The following is a 22,439-nucleotide window of genomic DNA, read 5'->3' as shown; positions in this document are numbered from 1 at the left end:
TCAGAAGTGTGCATGATCTATGCTGTCCTGAAGACCTGCAAACACACATCGCAGAAGAACACCTGCAGTCCATCAGAAGTGTGCATGATCTATGCTGTCCTGAAGACCTACCAAACACACATCACAGAAGAACACCTGCAGCCCATCAGAAGTGCGCATGATCTATGCTGTCCTGAAGACCTGCAAACACACATCGCAGAAGAAAACCTGCAACCCATCAGAAGTGTGCATGATCTATGCTGTCCTGAAGACCTGCAAACACACATCGCAGAAGAAAACCTGCAACCCATCAGAAGTGTGCATGATCTATGCTGTCCTGAAGACCTGCAAACACACATTGCAGAAGAACACCTGCAGCCCATCAGAAGTGTGCATGATCTATGATGTCCTGAAGACCTGCAAACACACATCACAGAAGAACACCTGCAGCCCATCAGAAGTGTGCATGATCTATGCTGTCCTGAAGACCTGCAGCCCATCAGAAGTGTGCATGATCGATGCTGTCCTGAAGACCTGCCAAACACACATCACTGAAGAACACCTGCAACCCATCAGAAGTGTGCATGATCTATGCCTACCAGACCTGCAGCCCATCAGAAGTGTGCACGATCTATGCCTACCAGACCTGCAGCCCATCAGAAGTGTGCATGATCTGTGCTGGCCTGAAGACCTGCAAACACACATCGCAGAAGAACACCTGCAGCCCATCAGAAGTGTGCATGATCTATGCTGTCCTGAAGACCTGCAAACACACATCGCAGAAGAACACCTGCAGTACATCAGAAGTGTGCATGATCTATGCTGTCCTGAAGACCTGCAAACACACATCGCAGAAGAACACCTGCAGCCCATCAGAATTGTGCATGATCTATGCTGTCCTGAAGACCTGCCAAACGCACATCACAGAAGAACACCTGCAGCCCATCAGAAGTGTGCATGATCTATGCTGTCCTGAAGACCTGCAAACACACATCGCAGAAGAAAACCTGCAACCCATCAGAAGTGTGCATGATCTATGATGTCCTGAAGACCTGAAAACACACATCACAGAAGAACACCTGCAGCCCATCAGAAGTGTGCATGATCTATGCTGTCCTGAAGACCTGCAGCCCATCAGAAGTGTGCATGATCGATGCTGTCCTGAAGACCTGCCAAACACACATCACTGAAGAACACCTGCAACCCATCAGAAGTGTGCATGATCTATGCCTACCAGACCTGCAGCCCATCAGAAGTGTGCACGATCTATGCCTACCAGACCTGCAGCCCATCAGAAGTGTGCATGATCTATGCTGGCATGAAGACCTGCAAATGCATGATCTAGGCTGGCCTGAAGACCTGCAAACACACATCGCAGAAGAACACCTGCAGCCCATCAGAAGTGTGCATGATCTATGCTGTCCTGAAGACCTGCAAACACACATCGCAGAAGAACACCTGCAGCCCATCAGAAGTGTGCATGATCTATGCTGTCCTGAAGACCTGCAAACACACATCGCAGAAGAACACCTGCAGTCCATCAGAAGTGTGCATGATCTATGCTGTCCTGAAGACCTGCAAACACACATCGCAGAAGAACACCTGCAGCCCATTAGAAGTGTGCATGATCTATGCTGTCCTGAAGACCTGCAAACACACATCGCAGAAGAACACCTGCACCCCATCAGAAGGGTGCATGATCTATGCTGTCCTGAAGACCTGCAAACACACATCGCAGAACACCTGCAGCCCATCAGAAGTGTGCATGGTCTATGCTGTCCTGAAGACCTGCCAAACACATCACAGAAGAACACCTGCAGCCCATCAGAAGTGTGCATGATCTATGCTGTCCTGAACACCTGCAAAACACACTGGTCAGATGGAGAGACATCTTTCACAGACTTCTGCAACCTGAAGTTCCCAGGCTGACACTAACATGCACACAATGCACTCAGGAACATAAGACATGGACTTTACTAGACACACCTCTCGAGCGATCACCTGTCCCATCGAAACCCCAGAGCTTGACTGGGTTATGCAAGTAAATGGAACAGTAGGTCAGTAATCAGCACCGCAGACCCATTGCCCCTAGCCTGAAGCTGTAGGAAAGGTTGAGTTAGGAACCAATGGATATGTTGAAATATTTGACAAATTCATGAGCTTCTCCTCACAGCGATTTCTTATGACTGTCTCTATTTTGCCAAGGACGTGTTGAGGTTTTTGCCTAGTACGTGTTGAGGTTTTTGCCTAGTACGTGTTGAGGTTTTTGCCTAGTGTGCGTTGAGGTTTTCCTTAGTACGTGTTGAGTTTTTTGCCTAGTGTGCATTGAGGTTTTCCTTAGTACGTGTTGAGGTTTTTGCCTAGTGTGCGTTGAGGTTTTCCTTAGTACGTGTTGAGGTTTTTGTGCCTAGTGTGCGTTGAGGTTTTCCTTAGTACGTGTTGAGGTTTTTGCCTAGTACGTGTTGAGGTTTTTGCCTAGTGTGCGTTGAGGTTTTCCTTAGTACGTGTTGAGGTTTTTGCCTAGTACGTTTTGAGGTTTTTGCCTAGTACGTGTTGAGGTTTTTGCCTAGTGTGCGTTGAGGTTTTCCTTAGTACGTGTTGAGGTTTTTGCCTAGTGTGCGTTGAGGTTTTCCTTAGTACGTGTTGAGGTTTTTGCCTAGTGTGCGTTGAGGTTTTCCTTAGTACGTGTTGAGGTTTTTGCCTAGTACGTGTTGAGGTTTTTGCCTAGTGTGCGTTGAGGTTTTCCTTAGTACGTGTTGAGGTTTTTGCCTAGTGTGCGTTGAGGTTTTCCTTAGTACGTGTTGAGGTTTTTGCCTAGTACGTGTTGAGGTTTTTGCCTAGTAAGTGTGCGTTGAGGTTTTCCTTAGTACGTGTTGAGGTTTTTGCCTAGTGTGCGTTGAGGTTTTCCTTAGTACGTGTTGAGGTTTTTGCCTAGTGTGCGTTGAGGTTTTCCTTAGTACGTGTTGAGGTTTTTGCCTAGTACGTGTTGAGGTTTTTGCCTAGTGTGCGTTGAGGTTTTCCTTAGTACGTGTTGAGGTTTTTGCCTAGTGTGCGTTGAGGTTTTCCTTAGTACGTGTTGAGGTTTTTGCCTAGTACGTGTTGAGGTTTTTGCCTAGTGTGCGTTGAGGTTTTCCTTAGTACATGTTGAGGTTTTTGCCTAGTGTGCGTTGAGGTTTTCCTTAGTACGTGTTGAGGTTTTTGCCTAGTACGTGTTGAGGTTTTTGCCTAGTAAGTGTGCGTTGAGGTTTTCCTTAGTACGTGTTGAGGTTTTTGCCTAGTGTGCGTTGAGGTTTTCCTTAGTACGTGTTGAGGTTTTTGCCTAGTGTGCGTTGAGGTTTTCCTTAGTACGTGTTGAGGTTTTTGCCTAGTACGTGTTGAGGTTTTTGCCTAGTGTGCGTTGAGGTTTTCCTTAGTACGTGTTGAGGTTTTTGCCTAGTGTGCGTTGAGGTTTTCCTTAGTACGTGTTGAGGTTTTTGCCTAGTACGTGTTGAGGTTTTTGCCTAGTGTGCGTTGAGGTTTTCCTTAGTACGTGTTGAGGTTTTTGCCTAGTGTGCGTTGAGGTTTTCCTTAGTACATGTTGAGGTTTTTGCCTGGTACGTGTTGAGGTTTTTGCCTAGTACGTGTTGAGGTTTTTGCCTAGTGTGCGTTGAGGTTTTCCTTAGTACGTGTTGAGGTTTTTGCCTAGTGTGCGTTGAGGTTTTCCTTAGTACGTGTTGAGGTTTTTGCCTAGTGTGCGTTGAGGTTTTCCTTAGTAGGTGTTGAGATTTTTGTCAAGTTGTGCTTGTTCTTAAGCCAGCGAGGCAGGATCTTTACAGATCGTCGCTATTTTAAGGATGGTGCTCATCGAGCAGTTCAAGTTTTTTAAAGTGTTTCAAGAATATCTCAAATGTCAAAGGAATTCATTACTAACAGGATGTGTGCAAACAGCATTGTTTTTCAACATGTGTAAATCAACTCTGGAGAACTCTAAGTATAGTGTGCACTGTTTTTACACAATTGTTATGATTAGATTCTTCTAAATAAGCACATTTACGGAAAGATTGTGTTCTGGGCATGCGCCACGAAAGCCAGACTAACATTTTGGAGTTGGTAAAATGTATAACTCCACTTGTTTTCAATTGATAAGCTGTATTAAAAGTTACCAGAAAGCCTATTGGTTCGTCACACAAACTGAACATGTTTTCGCCTTCTAAATGGTGTAGTTTGAATCTATATTGCAGAATTGACTATGCTTGTTTTGAGATCTTGTTCAAATGCCTTTTGTGTCAGTTCTGTGAGTCCCATCCTTAAATAGCGGATGTATTCTTCTCATCATTGATGTTATCTGCCTTTCACAATGCATGATAGTGATGTGGTATTGATGTCTGCTCCTCCAGGTGATGACGCCCTTGGTTTTTCTGAGGACGAAGAAGTGGACAGCAGCAATGGACAAAGGCAAGAATCCACTTCAGAAGATGAAGATGAAAGTGATAGTGATAGCGGTGAAAGACCCACAAACCAGGGAAGAAAACAGACGGTATGTGTTTGAGGTCTGCTGTGGTGACCCAATATCCTTCTGCCACTTCAGTGTCAAGGTAACAGAAAAGTCCAAGGTTAGCTCAGGGACTTGTGCTGACTAGAAACCTGGGAACTTAGCAGAGACAAAGCATTCCGTAACACTACTACTCCAGCCAGTGATTTCACTTTAAAAATATGGTACTTCATTCAGCGCACAGGTATATGCTATGCATGAAAGCATAAATTAACATATTAATAGGTTTTTTCAATAAACCATCCCTTCCTACTTTGATGAAGGCGTTTCACAAGTAAAATGTTAGGGGTATATTCACAAGAATGTGTCATAACTACTGCAAGAGTAGCGTAACACACCTTTCAATATCGCAGCCTATTGCGGGAAAATATCCCTGTGTCAATGTGGAATTCAGAACAAGGTGGTAGCATGAGATAGTCACCAGATAACGTGTCAAATGTCAGCGTGAAAATCAACGCCACGCCGCAAAAATGTGAAACGCGAATGCGAAAAATCATGCGATGAGGCCAATCGCGGTACAAAAAGTAGCGAAAACCAGCCACAATCCTGCTAATGTCTGGTGGGAAAATGCATCATAAATACCACAAAAACAACACACCAGAAACAAGCCAAAGCACGTTGCAACATGGATGCACCCGCAGGGGTCAACGCGAACCCCACAACCCCCACAGACCACCAGCAAGGAACAACGGGTCGGGGAAGGCCTAGTAGAAAAGGGAGAGGAAGAAAGGGTGCAGACCGCAAGAAAACAAGACCAGCGTCACGGAGGTGACAGAACACTACCAGCAACTGATCCACAACCAGACCACCTGGAATGCAGTCGGAGTGCCGAGGAGGCCAATCCCGGAGGCCAAGAGGTGCCGGCAGAACGTGACAACCTAAACCAGGTACAAACCCACTGCTAACAGGAAGGCAGCAACGGCGACAGGAGGAGGCAGTCCTGCGATACAGGAGGAGCTGGAGGAAATGGAGGCCACGCATCAGTGTGGAGACGGTGCAAGGAGGTGGGAGTACGGACACAGCTCGACAGGACCTGACACAACAACAACAGGGTGAGGATACAACAGAGACTGGGCACAATGGCACACATGCACACCATTGTGTAGCACACTGCACAACCACAATTACCCAGGGACATGTCCCCATCCCTGTGGCACTCTGCAGCACACACACATAGCAATCACAGCACATCCCATGACAATGTGGCACAAAGTGCAACACCCACACTGCAGAACAGGGGACACAACTGAGTCCGCCCATGCGCAGAAACAGAACAACCACATTGGACAGAGCAGGGAACTGTAAGATGCATATCTACGGCGACAACCTCACATCAGCCATGTAGGCCAAATGTCCACTGTCCAAACTCAAATGCCAGCACCACCCAAACAGTCACAATGTACATTGTCACACAGTCTTCCTGTCGACAAGAGCAAGTAGCCAACACATTGCCAACATGCATCTCCCCTTCACATTGCAGAGGGACAAACAACAGCTCCAGCAGAGACAACCCATCAGTGATGCCGGAGGCGAACACCACACCTTGGACACCGACGCACTACAACAGACCATGGACATCCCATACAACCCATCACCAGGACCAAGGTAGACACAGCCCCTGAAACAGACCACACAGCATGAAGCACCCACAATCACGGCTGGCTCAAAGCACTTCGCCGACCCACACATGCCACCCCAATGCCAGGTGTCAGAACGGCAAAAGGAGGTGCCCCAACAGGTGTGGGTGTGGCCGAACCCATGGAAGGCGAACTAGAACACATACGTGGGTGTCCAATACCCTTAAGGGACCACATACACCCCACAAAGGTGACCAACACTGCAATAGAGACACATGCAGATGCACATACCCAATACAGAACCACGCCCACGGGCAAGCACATATCAGTCACACACTTACGTTGGCTCTGCATACGACGGCACAGTCCAGTCCCCTTACGAACTGAGTGGGTGACGACAAAGCTACATTTTCAGGTTCTAGCCCGCTGCCTGCGGTGACATATCTGCATCCGCTGCACACAGCACAATGTAATGTCGTAGGGCCCCCATGCATACAACAAGAACACAGGGACACATGCAAATATCATGTTGAACTGGCTACGGGCACGTGCGCCCGGCCCCTTTATTGGCAGGGCCACATGTACAGTGACGCCTGTGCCTGGATGTGAGACTCCTCCGACTGTGGAGGTTGTTGGTTACCAGGGGCCAAAAGGTGCAGCCATGCCAGCAGCTTTGTGTGGGGTGGGATGTTGGTTGTCCGCTGTGTTGGTGACGTAGGCCTGTTAGGCGATGATGGTCAGGATGCGTAGGATGGTTGTCCCTTTCAGCCTATAGTGGACGGTGACGCTGCGTCTGTGGTGGTCTGGGGGGAGGGGTGATTCGGGTGTGGGTTGGGGTCCTGGGGTGGTGTCTGTGGGTGTTGTGGCCCTCTTGGGTGTCCGTGCTGCATGTTCAGTTGCTCATGGGCATCTGTTGTTCTTCATGTGTGGCTCTGGGCTGTGCTCCCTTTTGGGGTGCAGGCTGTGGTCGGACTTTACACCAGTTCAGGGCAGGTGTAGATTTCCTGGTGCTAACGCGCCTTATCGCCCGATTTGTGTTCTTATCGCCGATCTGGCTCGTCGTTGAGAATGTTGAGGTGTGATGTTGTCGCAGCTTTTGGCACGGGAACGCCCACTCTGCATCTCATTAGCGATAGTTGCGGGGGTCCTCTGTGGCGATGTTTTTTGCACCTGCTATCGCGGGTAAAGTGGTGCTGTGGGCTGTTACCACCAGCTTGTGAATGGGGAGGTAAATTTATCATGACTTTGGCTGCGATAAAGTGCCGTTAATTCGGCGATAGCTCCTTGTGAATATGCCCCTTAGTTTCTTCCTTCCTGAAATGCTGCTCACAAGCAGGCACAAAAAGACAAACACGAAACGGGGCTTTAAATCCAAATGCCTAAACAACTGCATGCAACATTACTGGCAACCCCACCAGACACTACCAGGCCAGGGAGGTTAACCAAGCAAACTCCAGGTCTTGTTGTGGGCAGCAGGGGCACACACTGAGATTTTCAGTGATGAGAGGGTCTCAACCGGGGTTCCTTTAGGACTTACCTTTTCACTGGGTCTTGTAGTGATGGTGTACAGATGGTTCCTTGGCTCCTCAGCACTTTGCTGAGCTGGCATGATCTTTTCTGGACCACTTTTCCTTCCTAGGCGTACAAGGCTGGGACCCCAATCCAGCACAGGTTTGCTTTCTCCTTGAAAGAAGGGTTGGGTAGCATTTCTAGTATAGTTCAGGACCCCAGATTCCAGGCACCGCCCCTAGTCACTAGGCAGCTGGCCCGAAGACTCTACACTGTTTGCAGTCTTATTTAGACATTTTATGAAGAGTGGGCTCAATAAGAGTTTCCCTCCTGCCCCATTCGTTCAGTAACAATTACTTTGTAACACATCGCTTTGCTACTTTGTTTCATGTCACGTGTATGAACTGTTTACAGACTTTTCTTTTAACAATGTTTCAAGTTGCGGTTCCCCATTACCCCCTCATGGGTCCTCCTCCTCCCAGTCCTTACTATGTGATGCAACCCTGCCTCACGACAGTCAATTAGCACGTTAGTGTCTCTCTTATTTCTATTATAAAAGCCCCTCCCACCCACCCACCGCCATGCCTGTTCTTTTACTGTCTGAGATGGCAGCCGGAGCATTGGTGTTTACTGTGTGGGTTTTCTTTCCTGCTGCTGCCGATCTGTTGGGGGTTCTACGGTGCGGTACATTTTTTTTTTCTTTCTATTTGCATACATCGCCTATGGCCATGCTGCTCTGTTGCACCTGATTGGCTCTGATCTCTGAGGTAGCGCAGGTTCAGGTTGGTTTGAACTTGGATTTCCGAGGGACTGAGTGCGCCGGCACCCCTCGCGGGCTGAATCCTGGGATATACTTGGTGCTGTAGGCTTAATGTGTGCACGCTGACCTTACACCATTCTGGTCAGTTGCGTACCTGCTCCGTTGCCCGAACGAGTTCCCTGTGCATGTGCATGGCTGGGGTGGGGAGCTTTCATTTGTGTTCTGGCTTTGGGTCAATCCGATGCTGGGTTTTTCTAGCAACATCTGGCTCCCGGGGCCGTTGTTTAGTGGGAGTTGCTGGACACTTTCTGGTTTCTGTGGCTTCCTGTGTGGTATTTGCTCTTCCTAATGCTTCTGCCATGGGGGTTGAGGATTCTTCTCCGGTGCCTGTGAAGTATTTGTCCAAACAGAATAATGTACAGGAGCTGCTGGAGGATGACCTGTTGCGGTTTTCCAGGTCTGATTTGCAGGATTTAATTAATTCTGATGTACAGACTCCTCAGCTTGTGCCTTCTGAGGATGATGAGGACATGGACAATTCCCTTAAGGGGAAGTAGATCCAGTGGAAGTCATTGACTGAAAAGGGGTTTTATTCCCAGTATAGTACCCCTGTGGTGGATGACCTGCCCTTTCATGATGTCATCAAAGACATTCTGGCTAAGAATGGCTTGAGGTCGACAAGCAGGGCATTCCTTGCTTTTTGGGAAAACGTTATCACCTGGCGGAAGTTGATACCCAGTTTCCTCAAGTTCCCAAAGTTAATTCTATTTTGTCCTCCATGGCGTCTTCTTCGTCTTTGTCCTTGGAGGATGTTTCCCTTGCTGATCCAGTTGAAAGGAAGGTGCAGTGTGCGCTGAAGTGTTCTGCTTCTCCTTTTGGGATTCGGTCTAGCACTTACTCGGCCTATGTCTCGCAGGTCCATAGCAAGGATTTCAAGGCTTTGTTTGACTGTCTTCAGGATCAGGGGGATCCCACTCCTGTCGTGGCGCAGATGGAGGTCTTGGCTCAGTTTCTGTCTGATGTGACTTTTAATTCCCTGTGGACCTTCTCCTCAGCTGCCGGGGCGGCGGTTGCTAGTCGGAGGTCTCTTTGGACCAAGCCTTGGTGTCTTGACGCTGCTTAGAAGTCCTTGATCCATAAACTGCCTTTTGTTGGTCTCCGGATTTTTGGGGACAATTTGAAAACAATGGTGCAGCCGTCTGCTGAAGAGAAGAAGTTGTTGAAGCACTTTCAGTCTGTGCCGGAGAAGAAATCCTTTTTCCAGAAGCAGGTGTTTCAGGGTGCTCTGTCTTCTTCTCAGCCCTGTCGTGGTCAGACCCGTGGTTGGGGGGGATGCGTTCCGTTATAAATCCCGGCCTTAGCAGCAGCAGCAGCCCCAGGGTGCTAGGCAAGAGTGGGCTTTCCTCCATTTGTTCCTGGATCGTTGGTCCAGTCTGATTTTCGACCAGTGGGTCCTGTTGGTCATCAATCTGGGTTACCGGATTCCATTCCAGGGGCCGCCCCCATTGGACTATTTTCGGGATACCCCATTGTCAAGAGACCTTGTGAAATGGTCTGCCATATTGTTGGCGTGGATCTCTTGCTGTTAAAGGGCGCTGTTGTCCTGGTTCTAGAGGCAGAGCGGGCCTGGGATTCTATTCGACTCTGTTCCTGGTCCCAAAATCCGACGGTTCCTTCTGCCCGATTCTGAATCTCAAGTCTTTAAACAAGTTGGCACGGTTGGATCATTTTTGGACGGTCACCTTGCAGTCTGTTATTCCTCTTATCCAGGAGAGCAAATTTTTGGCTTCTCTGGACTTAAAAGATGCCTATTTTCACGTTCCTGTCCATCCGGGAAGTCCGCGGTTCCTGAGGTTTGTAGGGGACGTGGTCCATTACCAGTTTTGGGTGTTGCCTTTCGGCCTCTCTACTGCTCCTCAGACTTTTACCAAAGTATTGGCTCCTGCTGTGGGGCTTTTGCGGATTCAGGGTTCCTCTGTGTTTCCCTATATTGATGATTGTCTGGTCTCTGCTTACTCCCTTTCTAAGGCTCTTCTGGCAGTGGAGGCAAAGATGGCCATGTTCCAGGATCGGGTTCAAGTTGAATTTGGCGAAGTCTCATCTAGTCCCTGTGCAAAGACTTAAGTTTATGGGGAACTTTTCGACACCATGTTGGGGGCGGTGTTTCTCCCTCCTGCCCTTCAGCTTCTTCTGAGGGACCTGCTGAGACTCCCATCTTGGCTTTGGTTGTGGGTCCAGGGTTGATGGCTGCAACACGGCTGCGGTTCCTTGGGCTCGCCTGCACCTCAAGCCCTTGGTGAATCATCTTTTGGCTCATTGGGTCCCCTCCCGTGCAGATTACGATGCTCTGGTTCCTCTTTCTCCTGTTCTGGTTCAGGATTTGGACTGTTTTCAGCTTCCTCCTCTTATCTTGTTGATGACGGACGCCAGTCTTTGGGGAATGGGGGGCCATGTTGGGGTCCTTGGAGGCCAAGGGTCAGTGGCTTTGGGCAGACAGTGCCTGCTCCTCGAATTGGCAGGAGTTGGTGGCCGTTTGGCAGGCGATGCTGTTCTTTCAGAGCTCTCTCCAAGGGGCGAATCTGTTGGTTCATACCAACAATCAGGTGGCTCATTGTTACTTGAGCCGCCGGGGGGTGGACCCAGTGCGCGTCTCTGAATCTGCTGGCTTACTTGATTTGTGCCTGGGTCGGAGTTTCACCTGTTTTGAGAGCTGTTTACATTCAGGGGCTCCTGAACCTTTATGCGGACAGCTTGTGCCACAACCTTCCATCCTCGGTTCTTTTCAATCTGTCTGTTCCTCTGTTCCGGGACCTTTGTCTTCAGATCGCGACTCCCTGGATTGATCTTTTTGCTTCTCCTCACAACTCTCATCTCCCATCGGTTCTGTTCCAAGGTGATTTGTCCTCACGCTTGGGTGGTGGATGCACTCTCAATTCCTTGGCCCTCTGGCCTTCTGTTTGCCCTCCCTCCAATTCCCCTCCTCCCAAGGGTTTTGCAGAAGAATCGAGGGAAGAGTGTGTCTGTGCTCTTGATTGCACCCTTTTGCTCCCGCCGCCTTAGGTTTTCACTGCTGATATAGCTGGCAGGAAGCAGGTTTGTTTGGCTTCCCTTGGTTCGGTCTCCTCTTCAGTTTACTCTCCTGTCTTTCCCCCGTCTTCGTTGCTTTAATCTGATGGCTTGGCTCTTGAACAGTTGACGTTGGAATCTCCGGGCTGATCTTCTTTGGTGACCCAGGACATTCAGCTTTCGTGTCGGCCTTCAACCATTAAGAACTATGGTAAGCATTGGGGCTGCTTTGTCTCCTGGTGCTCCTCTCATGGTGTGGATCCTGTGGTTGGGGCTCCGGCTTCTTGAGTTTCTTTGTGATGGGTTTTTGAAAGGCATTTCCCCATCTACTTTGTCCACTCAGTGGGCTGCGGTTCGGGCATGTATGGGTTCGGGGGCCTTCTTGAAGTGTGTTGCTCCTTTGGTGAGTCTGCTTCTGTGGAGTTTTTGGCTTCGTCATCCGGTCACTCCTGTGATTGCCCCTTTGTGGGATTTGTCGACTGTTTTGAGGGGTCTGCAGTTGCCCCCTTTTGAACCCTAGTTGGATGCAGGTTTGTTGTGGTTGTCTGCTAAGGTGGCTTTTCTGTTGGCCATCACCTCCGCTAGGTGGTTGGTTGAGTTGGGGGCTATGCTTGTTTCCTTTCATTATTTCAGCACGAGAGGGTTGTTTTGCGGTGTGACCTGGCCTTTCTCCCTAAGGTCTCTACCAAATTCTACTTGCAGCAGGAGGTGGTTCTTCCTGATTTGCCTAGTGTTGGTGATACGATTGTTCCTTCTACCTTGGATGTTCACAGGGCCCTTCAGGTTTACATCCAGCGTACTCTGGGTTTTCGTCTTTCTTCTGCCCTGATTGTCTCCTGTAGGGGTGTAGCCAAGGAGAAAAAGATTTCTACTTCCACCATCAGTTGGTGGGTGCGTTTGGCTGTCTGCCAGTCCTATAAGTCTGTGGGTCTGCCTCCTCCTTCTCTGGTGCAGGGTCGTTCAACAAGTTCTGTGTCTGCTTCCTTGGCTGAGGCAGCAGGGGTTTCTATCCAGGAAATGTGTAGTGCGACCACTTGGCAGTCCCATCATACGTTTGTCCGGCATTATCGCCTTGATGTTTTGCATGCCTCTTTGGACAATTTTGCTGTTGGTGTCTTGAACACTGCTGTACCTAGATCATTTGTTTGATTAAACGATTCGTATTTTTGTATGGATCCCTGGTGTCCTGCATTTTTTCTTCTTGGTTGTTCTGCTTGTGAGGTCCTCACATAGTAAGCACTGGGACGAGAAGGACCCATGAGGGGGTAATGTCTCGTTACTTACCTGTAATCTTCATTACCCCTATCAGGGTCCTCCTCGTCCCAGTCCTCTTCCCTCCCTCCTGCTGTGTTTGTGTCCGGACTTATTGATAACAGGCATGCCGGTGGGTGGGAGTGGCTTTTATAATACAAATAAAAGAAATACTAACGTGCTAATTGACTATCGTGAGGCAGGATTGCCTCACATAGTAAGGACTGGGACAAGGAGGACCCTGATTGGGGTAATGATGATTAGTGGTAAGTAACAAGACATTTCGTGCACTGCTGGTTCAGAAAAGGTTAAATAATTTTGTGCTTAACAATTAGCTCTATCTGTTATGCAATGTTAGAGATACTTTTCTTATGCCGCGTTACTGCTGGCTTTTTAGTCGCTTCTTGTGAACGGAGCTTGTTTGTCTCTGATTGCTCTCTGCCGTGGCTCTTGCTTTTTAGGCTAATTTTATTGATTGCCTAACTAGGTCTAGTAGCATGCTGGTAAATGCATTTGAATCACTTTCACTTACCGATTTCATAGTGCATTTTGGCTCTGTTTGTTATCCTGGGGACCATTTAATATATATATATATATTCACTGAAAATACCATAGGTTTTAGGGAAAGTTATAGTTAGTTGGACATTTCACTCGTACAAAACCAGGGAAATTCCCCCCGTTATAGTTAGTTCAGCTAACTATAACTCATGCTCCCGCAATGCGCTGCTGATGACGTCACATATTACATCACTCATGACATGGTCAGTGACATCACTGATGACATCTCAAATAGATTTGTGAACATCCTTCAAGGGGTTTCATGTTCCATTGAGCTCTCAAAGTTGTTTTCATCAATTTTGAAGGGCTGCAGGCCCTTACCAAGTGTTTGCCTAAAGTCACATTTTTCTTCATGGCAAATAACGGACTATCAAACCCACATTGGGAATTGGAGTTGAAATGGCAATTTTTGGTGATGTTATTTTTTTAATTGCTTGTCTGAGGACAATATGTGGATACATAGATCAGCGGTCAAGTGTTCTCTTCTCTATTTAGGATTTGCCGGCACAGCGCTTGCTCTGTGCTTGAGAAATCAATTGTTTTTAATATAAGCTTAAAAGGGAGTTACACCCCCCCCCCTCAATTTCCTAGCTTTTCATTGGTTCTTGTGCTTGCCACGTATTATTCCTCCATTTCTTTTGGCTGTAGCATATTTTCCGGGATTTATCAATGTTTGCTCCTCATCTGCTTATATTATCAGCTTCCCGTTGAAAAAATACTGTAAATATTTGCTTTGGTGGAAGAGAGGGGATGTTTAGTTAGACACCTTAAGTAAATATTGTCCGAGAAGTCCCTTCGGCATCTTTTCTTCGTATGGGTGCCCTTGTCTGCTACAACATACCCATTGTTCCCTTTCGTAAAAGGAAAAATATTTTCACATATGTAGCATTCTAGTACGAGTAGCACTTGTTAAGACTAGATGTGAGGGTTGGTACAGTTTTGTTTATATTTATGGAACACCGACTCAAATTAAACTGAGGTTGGGGGGAATGGGATAGGGCGCTTGTTTATTAACTCTTCCTGCAGCAGATGACAGTTTATGGGTTGCCTGACTTCTGGAGCTACGCGCCACCATGGATAAAAGCCCAGGTTGGAGGTTTACCTCAAATTGTAATTTCCGCTCAGTCTGCTGATTTTAGCAAATATTTTGATTTCTTGTTTAGACAAGAATGGCTTCTATTAGGAGCTTGACCTTGTTCTGCCCAAATGAGCCTTTTAGCTCTTGTTCTGCAGAAGATTGGATTTAACACCTTGAAGGTTGTGGAATGCTGTTAACAATCCAGTAAACCGAACAAGCAGGATTCCAAAGTAGCTGGCAGTAAATGGGACCCCTTAAAAGAAGGGTGGCTGACAATTTACAGCACCAAAACCGGAATTAAGTGTCAATGGAGGAATCAACTTTATCAAAGAAAAGGCAAAATATCCAGCACGTTCTGTGGCGATGTTATTTTTTCATTTTAGCACACATTAGTATAGTCTGGGTGAAGGTTTCACCAGGGGCGGCTGGTGACATTTGAAAGTGTGGGGGGGGGGCATAAAAGCTGTTGAGTGTTGCATCGCGTGCGAAGCGCGCGAGCATGACTGTCATAAAGAGGGCTCGGGGGAGGGAGTGCCCCCCCCCCCCCGTCGCTCCCATTAGAACATGTCCCTGTGTCTGGTATTTCAGGGGCTCTTATATTTCATCTCCCTGATTTATGGTGCGCCACTAGGCACCGGGATGTGATTGGAACAGGTGCGATTCTCTGACTTAACAGGTTCCAGAAATAGCTTTGAAAATATGAATAACAGTATAGATTGGTTATCAGATCAGACATGCCCTCCGCCCATTATTCCTCTTGAGGCCCCGCTGCAGCTTCAAGCTTGCCGTGTCTGACTGAATGTGTGTTTGTTTGTGGAGTGGCCTGCGCTGGCCGCTCAGATCTAGGCACGGCCCTTAACAAAGTACAGCATCTGAAATAATCCATTCATGATTTAACATAGAACATGCACGAACTATAAATATGCAACATAATATGAGCAGCTAGCTTTGTAGCTCTAAGTAAAATTAATCAGTGCTTCTAATTACATTTGCAGCTCAACAAACAGGCAAAAACATAATCTCAAAATTGGGAAGCCTTTCTGAAAAGTGCGCACTCTGGATAAAGTTACTCTGGTGGAAGCATGGGAGGCAGGGCATGTTCCTTCCACTATTTAAATATCCAGCTACATTTTAAAGAAAGTCCTTAGTTCTAATGAATGGACTTTATTAAAATTACTCATTCATTCAGACAGATTCTAGAAAAGAACATGGGCATATTGTTATAGCGATTTGTTCAAGATCACACAGTTAGGTTAGAGAAGCTGGGATCAGAACTGACTCCCCAGTCAGCAATTTAGCCACCCAGACAATCTCAAGCCCGGTTTAGTCCTCCCACTCAACGGGTCCTCTGCTGCAGGGAGGGCTGGGCAAAGAGACTCTGCAGGCATTAGCTGCGAACGAATCCAAAACCAGCTAATCGCATCATGGAATTAGCAAATAAATATCGCGTCAAACTGGCTATAGCTAGTTCCAAGTCATTATTTTACACGACCTTGTTAATTTAAGAAATGTTTTCCTATTGCCCGAGCCTTCCGCTGTGACTGCACACTGCACTGCAGTTATACTTTGCGCGCCAGTGCTTTCCCTCCTGAAGGACAAACATGAGCCAACACGAACCACGAGCAATAGCCCTCGCCCCCGGCCAACACATGCGCAGGAGGACTCGTCTCACTCTGACCTCGTCCTCACCCCATCCTTTACATTAAAAACCTAGAATTTTCACGAAGCAGTGAGCGCTGAGCAGAGCGCTTTAAAGCTGCTGCTCCACATGGTGTGCATTTCTCTCTCTTCTTCTCCTGGCCACTGGTAGGGCAACGCCCCTTTCGCCCATTAAAACCAGCCGCCACTGGGTTTCACCTTCCTAATACCAGTCCAACGCTTATATATAGCAGCCAGCAACTAATAGTTGACCTATTTACTTTTGCAAAGATTAAAAACAGCACAGTTCCACATCCATTGCTGTTTTTTCAATTAACTTTTTATCTCTTTGCACTAAACTTTTCACTGATAAAATTGCAAATTATGTAGCAGATGTCCAATCATGCGAAACGTGTGGTGACAATTGTTAGACCTGGTACCATTGGCGTGAGTCTCCCTTCCATTTTTTTACTGATTTCCTCCTCTGTTTTTGATATGTTTTACTGGTTTAGATACTTTGGGCACTGGGCCACTGCTATTCAGTGCCACAATGCAAGTGCTCCCTATGTTAAATTAATGTATTGATTAGTGACTCCATGATTGGATTATTTGATTTACTTGTCAACCCTTAGTATAGTGCACCATGGGTGCCTAGGGCCTGTAAATCAAATGCTGCTGGTGGGCTTGCAGCACTGATTGTGCCACCCACAGAAGCCACGTGTAAAGTATATCTCAGGCCTGCCATTGCAGAGCCTGAATGCAGTCTAGTACTGCCATGTCGACTTGGCAAGTGCACCCACTTGCCAGTCCCTAAACCTTCCCTTTTCTGCATATCATACACCCCTAAGGAAGGCACTAGGGCAGGGTGCATTGTATGTAAAAGGTAGGTCATGAACTGATGTGTTTGGCATGACCTGATAGTGAATGACAGCCTATTTCGTTTTTCACTATTGCAAGGCTACCTCTCCCCATAGGCCAGAATGGGCAGTTTGGTTATAACATCTTATAATCCTAACTGACCCAGGGAACATGGTAGAAATTCGAGTTTAGTATGCCTGAACTCAGAATGATAAAATACATCTTTCAGTGAAGTTAGTTTTAACATTCTGTGTTTGAAAATACCACTTTTAGAAAGTAGGTATTTTCTTTCCTAACCATCCAGCCTGCCTCTGCTAGCTTGTGTATTATATGTCTGGTTTTGTGAGTGGCAGGGACTGGGGGGCTTCAGGACACAGGGTGAGTAAGCACAGCACTGAATAGACCTATCTGCATGTAGAGTGGTGGGAGGAGTAGCACCTAGGCCTGAATAGGGCTGTGCCTGCCTTCCACAATGCTGGCTCCACCTCCAGGGGTGCGTCTGATGACCCTGGCCCACACTGACAAAGGAAGAAGGTGTGCTCTGGCAGAATGCACCCAGAACTGGTTTGGACTAGGTACAGGACCCTCTGCCTTCAGAGAACAAAGAGAATAGTAGTATAAATATGGGCCCCAGACCCCAGGACTTTAGATCACTTCTGGGAAATCAAGACAAACCTTGCCAAGGAGAAGAACCAAGGATGCTGCCGGAGTTTGAACTGCCCCTCTGCCAGTGTGCTGTATGCTGGGTTGGCCTGCAGTGGTTTCTTCATTGCCAAGGAAAGGAGAAGGAACTTTTAAGGAACTTTCATCATCTTGCAGAATATTTCTCCAAGGGCTTGAATTTGAGCTTGCCTCCTGCCTGAAGTCTCAGGGATACAAGACTTCACCCCTTCTGCTTGCCTGCATCTGGAACTCGCTGTTCTAGTTGCTACAGAAGGAATTTGCAACACGTCGCCGGCGAACGACGCCGTAATGTGCATCGGAGCTGTGAGCGCTGCTCCGACTTGCAACGTAGACCCGACGCCAGTCGCTGTGCCACATCGACGCCAGTGAGCGACATCGTAACCTGCCATAAGATTTGAGCGCTGTTCCGACTTGCGATGTAGGCCCGACTCCTGCTGCTGTGCCGCATCGACTCCGAAGCCGACATCCTCGCAGAGCTGATTGTCAACGTGGGTGGTCAAGAATTCATCGACATTGTGACATCGTATGGAACCATGGTTTCGGCGCCATCTTGACGTCATCCCCCTTTCCGGTAAGGAACAGACGCATCCCCTGCTTTGCGCAAGCATCGAGGATCCGATGCATCGCCTCCCCCGAAGCAAGGAACCGACGCCGCACCGTGCTAACGACGCCGCATCTCCGCGACGCCTTGAGCTGTCTTTGTTTTCGCTTTTCCAAGGTACTGTTCTGTGTGGGTCTGTTTTGACTCCGGGCCCAATGCCGCGCACCTCGCGGTCGGCACTGTACTTTGTGGTTTCTTTGACCTCGACGTCGTGATAACTCCCGTTGGGGATACCTGTTGCTAAAGACTGCTTTTAAGTGAATAGCCTATTTTTGAACTGCTTCTACCATCTTTAAGTCTATTTTGAGTACAGTATTGTGGATTTGTGTCGTTTGTGGTCTTGTGTTAAGTCTATATAAAGAATACTTATTTTTATGCAACCTGTATGGTGTCCATCTGTAGTGTTTTCACTGTATTACTGTATGTTTTCACAAATGCTTAACACACTGCCTCTGAGATAAGCCTGTCAGCTCGTGCCAAGCTACCGAGGGGGTGAGCAGGGGTTATCCAGGAGTGTAATCCCCCACCCCTGACTAGAAGCAAGGGTCACTATTTGGTCAAACCTTATGGCAGGTTACCTCTGCCAACTAGAGACCCCCATTTCTAACAACAAAAATGCGAGAAACCTTGCGGCCGTGGACTAGCGTAATACCATTGATTTTGACTAAATAGCAACCAACAAACTGTTCGCTCCTCAGCTATGGGGCTAAAAACCCAGATACAAAACACAATCTGTTGAATAAATTGGTGTAAATTAATCCAATAGATGTGTACTCAACCTTTGAATTGGAATGTCTGCCTTTAACACTGGAGAAGAAATGGATCTGCACACAGACGCTTCTCTTTTAATTGTAATCGTGTTGCTAGCCCAGTCTTCTTCAATCTGGGGCTACCCTGCAGTCATTCTAAGGTAACCCCTAGACTCAAGTATGGAGCCAACAGTAGTGATCTGTTCTGCTCTCTGTCACCCGCTGTTTTGTCTCTCCGAATGTACCTCAATTGGACTCATTCTTTACGTCATAGATTTGAGGTGCTAAAGCCTTATTAGGTTTCGCCTGCAGATTGCTTTCGCTGTGCTTGTGAAATCTATTGTTTTAAATGTAAACTTAAAAGGGGCCTACATCCCGCCCCCTCTCTTTCCTGGCTTTTCATTGGTTCCTGTGCTTGCAACTTTTTTCCTCCATTTCTTTAGCATGCATTTACCAATGCTCGTCCGCTTCTCTTATCAGTTTCCTGTAGCCGAAATACTGTGAACATTCGCTTTGGTGGAACTATTTTTTTAATTTAAATGTTGCCTCTTTCTGCTTTCTTTCGTCTTACAGCAGATTTATAAAGCGCAACTTATCACCGGGAGATATTAAGTGATTCTTCCAGGATCACAGAATGTTGCGCCGCTGCGACTCCACTCCTGTGGTACTCCCGAGCTCTTTCCTTCGTCCCGGATGGGAAAAACCGATGCATTACCAATGCTTGTTTTACAAGGAGGCACTCTCTTGATGTGTACCATGCTCTCTTGAGTGAGTGTTTAAGGAGTTTATGCGGCTACCCCTACACTTTTAATTGTTCTTGAATGATACAAAGCCGTCTTCTGTTGTTGCACAGTTCCTTCTTATCTTAAAAATAGGCCGTAGGGCAAGATTTCTTTTAAATTGCAGAGATTTTGAAGTTTAACACTTTATTTTTGTCTGTTGGCTTTCAGTGAAGTGTTTTAATTAGCTGCCCTTCTTCAGCCTTGATTTTTACATCTAAAAGCTTTTTTGATGTTTTGACATATTGAATTTGATGTCTGAACTCCTATCATTGAGCCACATATTCAATAGACCCAGAGTATCTTCATCTCCATTCCATACACACCAGATGTCACCAATATATAGGAGCCACTCTTTTATGCGTCCTGAGTAAGGATTGTTGTCATATACACATTTGTCTTCAAAAAGTGCCATATACAATAGTGCCATTTCAGGCACAAACGAACAACCCATGGCAGTCCCTTTTACCTGGAAGAAAAAAATCTTCTTCAAATTTAAAGTAGTTCCTTTTTAGTGCAAAGCCTGCCAACTTCAAAATGAATTTTGTGGGGACTCTATGCGTCCTTGGTCTTGTCTCCAAGGAAACTGAATAGCTTCTAGACCTTCATCCTGAGGGATATGTGTATACAAAGAGACCACATCCCAAATTATCTTCCACTGTGTAGCTGTATTAAATTGGTAACCTTTGACTTTGTTAATAAAATCCATAGTTTCTCTTAAGTATGATGGCACTTTGATGATACGTTGTTTTAAAAATCTGTCTACATATTGTGAGATTGGTTCCAACATTGAATCACACCCGAGACGATTGGTCGTCTTGGGGGATTGTATTAATCTTTGTGTATCTTTGGTAAGAAATAAATCACTGGGGTTCTCAGGTTTACCTTCTTCAGAAATTCAAATTCTTTAGGGCTAAAGTACTCATTATCAAATGCATCCTGTAAAATGTCACATTTCTTCCTGAATCATCTTAGTTGGATCTGTTGGTTTTCAACTGTAGAATTCCTGGTTTTGAATCGCTACTTCTCTTAGCTAGTAGCCACTAACAGTGTCTTCCACTTTGAAGATTCCTACTACATGAACAATAATCCACTATCAGTTGCTCCCCACTTAGCCAGGGTCACTCACACATCAATAATCCACTACCACTTTGGCCCTCTGCCTGGATATGATTTACCATCTAGCGCATTCATTTACAGTGGCTCCCAACTGTAATGTTCCCCACTAATACACCAATAACAGTAGTCCTCCCACACGCTTTAGCAAATCAATTGCTGTGACCCTCAGCATGTACATGTTCTATCAACTCGTTGATACTCCCATTCTAGTAACTTTCAACTTGGATATGTACTAATTATCCATCGATCACTGATAACTGTGGCTGTTAGCATCAGTATATTCCACTAATTTGAGTTTTTTGTTTTCACAGCCTTGCAAATACTACAACAAAGGATCTTGCTCGAAAGGGCAGAAGTGTGAATATCTGCATATTTGTCAGCACCATTTGCAAGGATACTGCAAATATGACTCAAGGTGTAAATATAACCATGGCCAGGTGGCTGCGCCTGCCAGCTCAGAGAGCGACGAGGATGAAGGTAAGACTTCCACCATAGTATCTTACTTTACACTGTACTTTTAGGCTGTGACGTCTGCATTTATAAATACATTTTGTTACAGACCACCACAGACAATGACAAAATAAATAATATATATTTTAAAAAAAATAACATTCAAATTTTCTGCTCTACATATTCACAAATATAGTAAAATAATAGAATTACATCTGAATGGAAGACACTTAATATGTCATTGTTGGCTATCCCAAATTGTGACTTTGTAGGACAGTGGTATTTATTTATCTTTTGCACTTTGTATGTAGTGCAACATTGGCACAGACCGTGTATTAGACTGCTGTACAGCATGTGCCTTTAGAGAGCACAAGGTGTTATAAAGAAACATAACTTTTTATATATATTAACCCTCTGTGTTGCAGCATAACCAGACAGGGAAACCCTCATGGCCTTGCCGTGATCACTGGTCAATTGTATCAAAATCTTCTAATGGATACTTCTAACCACAGATTCCCCACCTGTAGAGATTTTCGAGCAAGAGCTCCTGTCTGCTTTCAGATGACAGCCTATAGCCCTGCAGTGGCCTCCCAAAGCTCCAGAAGTGGAGAATTGGAGCTTCCTAAAGGCGCCACCCCTATGTGCTGCAGTCAGTTCCTTTTTTTCTTTCTGTACCCTTTGATGCAGATCCAGAGCTCCAGAGATCCAGTGTGTCGGTCTTCCAATGCCTTTAAATTGTTCTCGTCAGTATGCCAGGGAAAACGTGTTGCTCAAAAAAGACGGGATGCAAGCCATGTCATGACTGCAGGATACGAATGTCAGTTACAGGCTCCTTCAATATTTGTGGTGCCTTCGTCCAGTCTCAAGTCACATGAATAGTGCACCTTGATGCACTTAAGGCTATCAGAAAGCAAATAAAGCTACAGGTTGGAAAACATAAAAATATGTCTCTTATGAAACAGTGGTTCTGCTCCCAATCCAAGTCGGGAGCTGCTATTGCGAGACTGGCCACATTCTAAATCCCAGTCCCAGTGGAAGACCTGAGGTAAGTTGGAATCCAAAGCAAGTTACAAGCGCAAGAAGACCAAGCTGGATTCGACCCCGTGTAGTCAATCAAAATCTGGCGAGGAGACAGGGGCCACTCGCCTCCAAGGATTACTAACTCTGAGCCTGTTGGTTGCAGCACTGAGTTCCCCAGGCTGTCCTCGACCCAACAACAAATAGAGACTGTTAGAGATGGGGGTCTCTAGTG

At 46.6% G+C, this 22,439-nt stretch overlaps 1 protein-coding gene across 2 annotated transcripts in view; it reads left to right on the top strand.

Annotated features, from left to right (window-relative positions):
• The window catches only part of LOC146869214 (uncharacterized), a 231,573-nt gene that overhangs the window by 53,798 nt on the left and 155,336 nt on the right, over positions 1-22,439 (top strand). For both annotated transcript variants that reach the window (XM_085643563.1, XM_085643637.1), the window contains exons 2-3: positions 4,356-4,495; positions 21,049-21,214. In XM_085643563.1, the coding sequence (XP_085499689.1) occupies positions 4,356-4,495; positions 21,049-21,214 (306 nt within the window). The remainder of the gene's footprint in view (positions 1-4,355; positions 4,496-21,048; positions 21,215-22,439) is intronic.

Source organism: Triturus cristatus, chromosome 1_1 (assembly GCF_964204655.1).
Source record: "Triturus cristatus chromosome 1_1, aTriCri1.1, whole genome shotgun sequence".
Taxonomy (NCBI): domain Eukaryota; kingdom Metazoa; phylum Chordata; class Amphibia; order Caudata; family Salamandridae; genus Triturus; species Triturus cristatus.
This window is presented reverse-complemented; position numbering and strand designations above follow the sequence as displayed.